The 7,460-nt window shown below is 37.2% G+C and overlaps 2 protein-coding genes across 3 annotated transcripts in view; both read right to left on the bottom strand.

Moving 5' to 3' along the window:
• The window catches only part of LOC104800295 (histone-lysine N-methyltransferase ATX5-like), a 7,909-nt gene extending 7,206 nt beyond the window's left edge, over window positions 1-703 (bottom strand). The window contains exon 1 of the mRNA XM_010523089.2: window positions 6-703. Within this exon, the coding sequence (XP_010521391.1) occupies window positions 6-34 (29 nt within the window). The 5' untranslated portion in view covers window positions 35-703. The remainder of the gene's footprint in view (window positions 1-5) is intronic.
• Window positions 704-1,306: 603 nt separating this feature from the next.
• On the bottom strand, window positions 1,307-4,025 carry LOC104800294. 2 transcript variants are annotated; one of them, XM_010523088.2, is made up of 4 exons: window positions 2,998-3,641; window positions 2,231-2,743; window positions 1,897-2,037; window positions 1,307-1,788 (listed from the first exon to the last, which is right to left on the bottom strand). In XM_010523088.2, the coding sequence occupies exons 1-4, from the start codon at window positions 3,049-3,051 to the stop codon at window positions 1,711-1,713; spliced, it is 786 nt and encodes a 261-aa protein (XP_010521390.1). In that variant the 5' UTR covers window positions 3,052-3,641; the 3' UTR covers window positions 1,307-1,710. The 2 variants fall into 2 exon arrangements, with proteins under 2 accessions (XP_010521390.1, XP_010521389.1); XM_010523087.2 differs by lacking the exon at window positions 2,998-3,641 and adding an exon at window positions 3,648-4,025 and having other exon boundaries at window positions 1,335-1,788.
• Window positions 4,026-7,460: the final 3,435 nt, after the last annotated feature.

Genomic DNA, 7,460 nt, shown 5'->3' with positions numbered 1-7,460 from the left:
GCATTCGGGTTTTCAATTTCCGTTTGATAATCATTTCCGTTCAGAAGATTCAGGATCAATCAAAGCATCACAGTTACCGTTGTTCCAATCCAGAAACAGCAACTAAAACCCCTCCCAAATTTCCGAATCGCCCACAAACCCTAATCGCACTCAATTTCAGAATTTCCCAGACTCAAGCGACCGCCAACGGGAAACCCCGAGAAAATTCGACCGACTCGCTTGACCCACTATCGGAAATCGCATACCAGTCGTAACGAACGACGAAAGGAAGATAATTGCAGAATAATTTCGATGGAAGAAGACGGATGTTTCGCAGAAACACGAAAGAACGCAGAGAGAGAGAGAGCGTCGAAAGAACAGAGAGAGATCTGTTCCAAACTCTTTCTCTCTCAATCTCTCCCTCTATGAATTCAGAGAAACCAAAGCAAAAAAAAAAAATGCGACTTTCCTTGTGATTTGGATAAGAAAACCAGAATGCCAAATTTCTTTAATCGGAAGACGAAAAATTTTCACAATTTTTTTTTCGGGTAAGAAAGTTTTTAAGAGAGAGAAAGCGTGACAGAGCTTAAGAGAGAGAGAGAGCAATGGGTACGTTTGGTGTTGTTGCCTTCTCTACTCCTATATCGTGAACGTGCACATTACTGTTGAACAAAGAGCGTGGGCTAACCTGCACAGCGCGTGATGCAACCACGGTTTTCTCTCCTCTCTCTCTCTCTCTCTCTCATCGTTTCTTCTCTTTGGCTCGAAACCCAAATTCTGAAATCGAGTCTGATACGTTCTTTCCTCTTCTCTGATCTCTTTTTGGTGAAATGAAGCTGTTTCTATGGGGGCGTTTGGAAAAAAGTTTAGATCTTTTTGGTCACATTGAGACATGGGCTCCAAGAACCTTGGAACTGGAACTTACATGGTACGACGGTTTATTGGTCGGACGATTCTATATACGTCCAATCTCTATTGACCTTTTTATTCCATTTCTGTTCCTTTGTTGTATTTGGTTTGATTTAAGGTTACTGCTCGTCTTCTTTCGTGTAAAGGTGTAACCTTTATATATATATATACTGCGCTTCATTACTTTCACATGAAATTTCTTGTATAAACATAAAAGTAGGGTCAAGAAATTGAAATTTGCCCAGGAATCATGAAACCCAATTTTGATACTGTTCATGTAGACAGGGTGGAAACTGCTATATAAATGAAATGAATAAAATTGAAAAGTTTCCCACCATTTTATTTTTTCATATTCTTGAAGGGTATTCTCGTAAATACACGATATTGTATGACATCCTCCGACGTGAAAAGATTCAACTGCAGTAAAAAAGTGCATCCCCAGAGGGTGAAGTGAACAAGCTTCATAGGATCTAACACACAAATAGTTATACATACATACACACATATACATAGATAGTTATATATATATATATAAAGGCAAGTCCTAAGCCGCCATTACATCTGTGACAACAACTTTCTTCCTATTCTATGCTGAAGTGAACAAACTACAAAACGAAGATCGGCTTCTGACATAAGCTGGTTATTACAGCTAACTATGTAATTAACACCAATTAAACTACTTTTCTAACTAGCCAAACGGTTCTTAATTCTTCCTTTACTTCGCCCTACAAGTCAGGCTTCGGTTCATTGTTCTTCCTCTGCTTTTGCCCTCCATTTGTTTTATATCGTTCTTGCTCTGTTGTGTTCTGGGCTCTTGATGTTCTAATGCTTCTCCTCGGTTTTCGCAAACCTTCCTCTGATCCTTGGTTGATTGTCGGCAAGAGCCTTCCTACAAGCATACTGAAGCCACACAGAAACAACAAAAGATTCGGTTTAGGCCAATGAATCTTCTGAACGATAGTGGCACTGGCAAAGATCTTTGACCTGATGGTCTTTGATGAAGTTTACCTTGATTTTGCGCCTGAAATTCCTCCTGCTCTTCTTGTTCCTGTATCGGGAAAGCTTCTCCCGACGATCTTCAGAGGTGCAGTTACCGATGATCCGATCCAGGGGAGATTGGACACGCCCCGTGTTTCGTGTCCCGAGTGTCTGTCATAATGTGAAAATTTTGATCACTGCCCAGTTCCTTGGAGAAGACCAGAGACAGGAAAGTCTCCACATTTATCAATTTTAGGCTAACAAATTCACTTGTTTTGCCAGGAACAGACAATTTCAGCAAGGACTTAGAACAAAAACTTGTACCGAGTTCAATGTTTTCAGCAAGAATGACAACAGTTCAAACCTGTATATCGCCTTCACTAAAGGCTCTTCTCATCCCATAAACAGCTCCGAATTCCAAAGGAGGAAAATCATGGAAGTTCTGAATCATCACAGCCAACTCCACAGAGCCCAGATTACCTGAGCTCACGCTCTTCTGAATCGGTGCACCACTCACCACTTTACTGTCCAAAACCCCGTTCTGGTTCCCATCGATTTTTGCCACTACAGAGATGTTCTTGATGTCCAAGACCTCAGAGAATGGAGAATCTATGGCTGATTTCATCATAAGGTCCTGTTCGCATTCGTAGAAAGCATTGTCCAGTAGCTGTTGCTCATTCTGTAATGGCCCGAGATGGCCGAGTTCAAGCCCTTGTGAGGTTATAACGTCTTCACCGCAAGAGATCATAGTCAAGGCTTCGGACAGCGGATCTATGGCTAAGATCGGTTCTTCGATGATCGGTTCAGGGGCTTTGAACAGGTCACCTTCTCCTCCAAGATCATACTCAGACACATTCAATGCCTGAACCAAGTCACTCTGTATCAAATCAGAAGAAACATCAGAAACAACATTAAGACAGAAGGAACACAAGAACACAATGTTACTTGAACCAAACATAGAGCTGATTTTCTTGGATTACGCAGAGAAACATAACATTGAGACAGTTTTCTTGGTTCAAACTTCAAAGGAGGCAAGGTGGTAATGAAGTGAAAAAAGAGGGATAAGTCTTGAAGAACACGGAATCTATGTTCCAGAAAACAGAAAAAGTTGTTGTCAATCGTATAAGATACCTTCTTTTCCAGCTTGTAAAAAGATAAAAAGGGAATTCCCATTATGTTAACCATAAAAAGGTCCTGTTTGGTTGCCGAGAAAATTCCCTTCTTTCCCCCACGGAAAAGTTTGGTCTTTCATATCATGCATGATGCAGCACAAGAAGATTCCGTCTTTTCCTCTGGCCAGAAAGACCCAATTCCCACTTATTTTCTCAGCAGCCAAACAGGTGGTCAGCGCAGCCAGACAAAAATTCACATCCCATCAAGTGGCCAAAGTTTCTCGGGAAAACAAAATTTGGCCACTGTGGTAGTAAACCGGTTCAATGTGCAATTTGCCATTAACCACAGATTTTCCCAGGAAAAATCACTTCACTAGCAGACAAAATTCCTTCCATCTCCCTCAAAAGTTGCACAACAGGAACCGAACCATCAAAATTTACCCGGAAAAAACAGAACCCAAACACCAAAAAATCAGTATAAATCACCAAAATTTGAAGACCCATCTCAAGAAAACGAATGCAGGGGCGTGAAACAAACCCAGAAAGAGAAAAAAAAGCAACAAAAAAAATGGCTAAGACAACAAAGGAACCTCATAGAAAAAGGGCAAGAAAACGGCTAAAAGGAAACTCTTTTTATTGTCTCCGAGGAAGAGGAAGAAGAAAACCAACCATTGGACCATTGAGCTTGTGGGATTCGGAGAGTTCTTCAAGTTGCTGAATTTCAGGAGAACAATTCTGCATGTATCGGAAAAACAACCCAGTTTCTGTAGACATTTCCTATTCTCCTTGTTCTTGCTCTCTCAAATCTGAGGCTGGAAATGGGTTTAGAGCAGAGGAGAGTGACCATAAAAAACAAACACAGACAGAGGGGCAACGCCACACCACGACCTGAGGGGAAAGTTTGGTACTTTGCCCTAATAAATAATACCCTATAGATATAAAAACTCCAAAAAAGGACAAGAAAGCAAAAAAAAAAAAAAGATGAAAAAAAATTGTGTCCCACCATACACCCTCTTATTTCCATGAAAGTTGAGATTTTTCTTTTTGGTAAAAACTCGTTGTAAATGAATAATTATAATTTTTTTTAAAATTCCGAAGAATGGAATCCACCAAGATGCTATACCCCAATTGATATAAAAATTTAAGAAAAAAAATTGTAAATTAATTTTTTAAAAGATAAAAAAAATCATATATTTATCTATAAAACGTACAAAAGCAGTGTATTTATTTGAACTTTTTTTCTGAAATAATTATAGCTATAAAATTTTGGACGGTACCTTTTGAAATGTTAAATGGTTTTCCAATTTTCATTTTTCTCCTTTTGCAAATTGAGAAATTCAAGTTACATCCTCCAAATTTGGAACCATAGGATAGCAATAATGAAATAAAGACAGAGAATTTGTTACATTTTTCTGAACCTCTCTATTAATATATGTTTCGTATGGTTGAAAGTGACACATGATATGGACCCTCTTACATTATTGGTCTTATTTCATCGTATTAGACAAAGAAATTAAATGTAAGTGTTTCTCAGACTATGTTTTTTGCTCTTAACGCTTCATGTGTTTTTTATTAAATGAATAAAATTGTTAGGAAAGATATTTACATTGATTTTTCATCTCTCCAAGTTAAAAATAAAAAGTGTCCTTATATGCTCCATTTTTTTTTCTTCCTAGTAAATATTTTGGCTTCATAGTATTATAATATAACGACTCTTTGCAAAGTATATCAAAATTAAAACATTAATTTTTGAATTTCACTAAAAATATATATATAATTTTTATTCTAATTTCCTTGTGGAATTTAACACATTAACAGTACCCTTTTGGAAAATAAAAAATAAAAAATAATAATCTGCTAGAAGGACAAAGTAATGCCAAAGTCCACTTTAATGAACAGCGAGCACTCTACTTTTCTACTTGTGTGTTCATATTTCACAAAAGTCGAATAATAATAATAATAATAATAATAATAATAATAATAATAATAATAATAATCTACATATGGTAATATATTTGCATAATACGTAACGAGTAGTTCTTGTGCGGTAAACGTTTTCCCAAAAAAAAAATTACATGGGAGAACCCAAAATTAACTGGAATTAATTTGTTTTTAAAAGAACAAGTAGTTTCGGCTTGTGAAGTTGGTTTCATATGGGTCTGGTTATGAATGGACGTGTGATGAGGTGGTGAAATGAATCCGGTCCATATTGCAGAGAAGAACCTTATTATTATTATTATTATTATTATTATTATTATTATTATTGCAAGCACAAAGAATAATATTGGGGTCTCAAAATCAATCACAAGGGACAAAAGAAGTGGCGAGAGGACGATCAAAGTGCGTAACCTATTGCTAATTGTCCATTTATTATTGTCGGAAATATTCAATCGCTCAAAAAGGTAGGCTTTTTATAAAATGGTGTTCTACAAGTGGCGCTATACAACCTTTATGCAAATTAAAATTAAATATAAAGGTTGAGGAAAACATAGAGCAAATAAAAAACAATAGAAAAAGAAATGACCATCAATTTTCGTAACTGTTGCATTGAAATTTAAGTATAATTTACATCTACTATATTACCAACGTCCAAAACAAGAAAGACCCATTTCCATGTACATGTACATGTGGGTATGGGGGCAAAATAACAAAAATAACCTTAAAAATGACAAGAGCAACAGCCATACCTTTAGAATTTCTAGGGTTTTCTAAAAAACTAATATTTTTAATAAAATTACAGAAATACCAGAATAACTAGTCTGACCAAAAAATTTTGGTATGACCAGTATGACCAATTCAAATGGTATGACCAGTTTGACTAGTTTGACTAAATTTCGATTAGTTTAACGTTACATTTGGAAAATTAATATTAGAAGAATAAAAAATAATTGGTATCAGAGCAAGGTAACGATTATGGACAACGAAAAAATTGATTTTTCGAAGGGATTACCATTAATATTAACCAATGAAGATGAATGTTATCCCGGATTTCCTTATAAGGGAAAGGTGATAATAATACCTAAAAACCTTCATAATCAAAGTCGATATTATATTGGTACCATCTTTGACGATGATGGTACAAATCCCGTCTTGACTATCTACAATCCAGTACATGATTCGTTTCGTACCTGATATATGCCTTTATAGTCTTCCTGTTACGCAGGACGTTTGACGTAATCAAAGCACGCAACTCCTCATGTTGGATTCCGTAGATATCTCAGGTCTTAGGATCCAATCATGGAACCGTCATATGAGATTCAAGTCATGACGCTAGTCCATGTGACAATCTCATGCGGGTCAATCCAGTATTCCGTTCTCCAACGAATACCTATGATCGTGATCGTATCCAATACCTATGATCATCTATGTGATCATCAATCACACATCATACTAGTCTTATTATGTCATCATTCCCATAATGACACAAGACTAGGGAGTTTAGTATCATTCATAATGATACATGGATTTCATAACACATCTAGTATGCAAGAACATGTAATGAATCAAATACTCTCATAAAACCGTAGAAAGTATCAATACATCAAATGTATCTGAATAAAGCTCATAAACAGTACATCATAGAGCACTAAACCAACATACATGACGTACCACATACACGAAGATGCATCACCACCCCCGAGCTGACTCGCCAACGCACCAATCCCGTAAATCCGACCTTTCGCATCGGGAGGAACGACCTTCAAAACAATATGTAAATAATATTTAAACTCTAACCTATTATATTATTTTAAATACAAAAATTACCTCGAGATACAAGCTATTGATTTCCTGCGGAGTCAATTGCGTTGAACCGCTGCTCTCGTCCATCGTCATTCGATCGGTAATCTTCGATTGAATGGCCTCTTCAATTTCTTGGGCACGATGATCTACGTACGTCCCATCCGATCGACGATGCGTGTCTTGTAAGACACGCAGAGCAGACGGTTGAACGCCTTCTTTCTCGGCCTAAACAAGTTATACAAAAATATTAGTAAAATTTAAAAACAAATAAATCAATTTTCACAAAATACTTACAATATTGAGAGCAACTTTAGCAAACGATCTTCTCCCCGCAGTGTGAGTTCCTGGGGCACGGTCGGAAGCAGACTTCGCCTTTCGATTCGTCGATGCGATCCGACTCTTCTCTTGAGATTCCTCTGAATCCCATATTACCTCGAGCTGCGCCCAGATGTCTAAACTAATCCAGTCCGGCTTCTTCCGCAAGAATTTCAACCTATAAAGGTTATCTCGCAATCTCGCACCGAGACAATCCTTCCACGCACGATGGACGACATCATGCACAGAAGGATCCCAGTAATAAGATTGCTTTAAACAATATGTGTTAGTTATTTAATACTAAAAAAGATATATTAAACAAAAAACGAACAAGTTAAGACAATACCGCAAAAGCAGCAAACCATCGTGCCAAGACATCTTGCGGGACCCGAGAGATGCTACGCCACGGGCCATGATAATCAGAAC

The sequence above is a fragment of the Tarenaya hassleriana genome, unplaced genomic scaffold (genome assembly GCF_000463585.1).
Source record: "Tarenaya hassleriana unplaced genomic scaffold, ASM46358v1 Cleome66, whole genome shotgun sequence".
NCBI lineage: Eukaryota > Viridiplantae > Streptophyta > Magnoliopsida > Brassicales > Cleomaceae > Tarenaya > Tarenaya hassleriana.
This window is presented reverse-complemented; position numbering and strand designations above follow the sequence as displayed.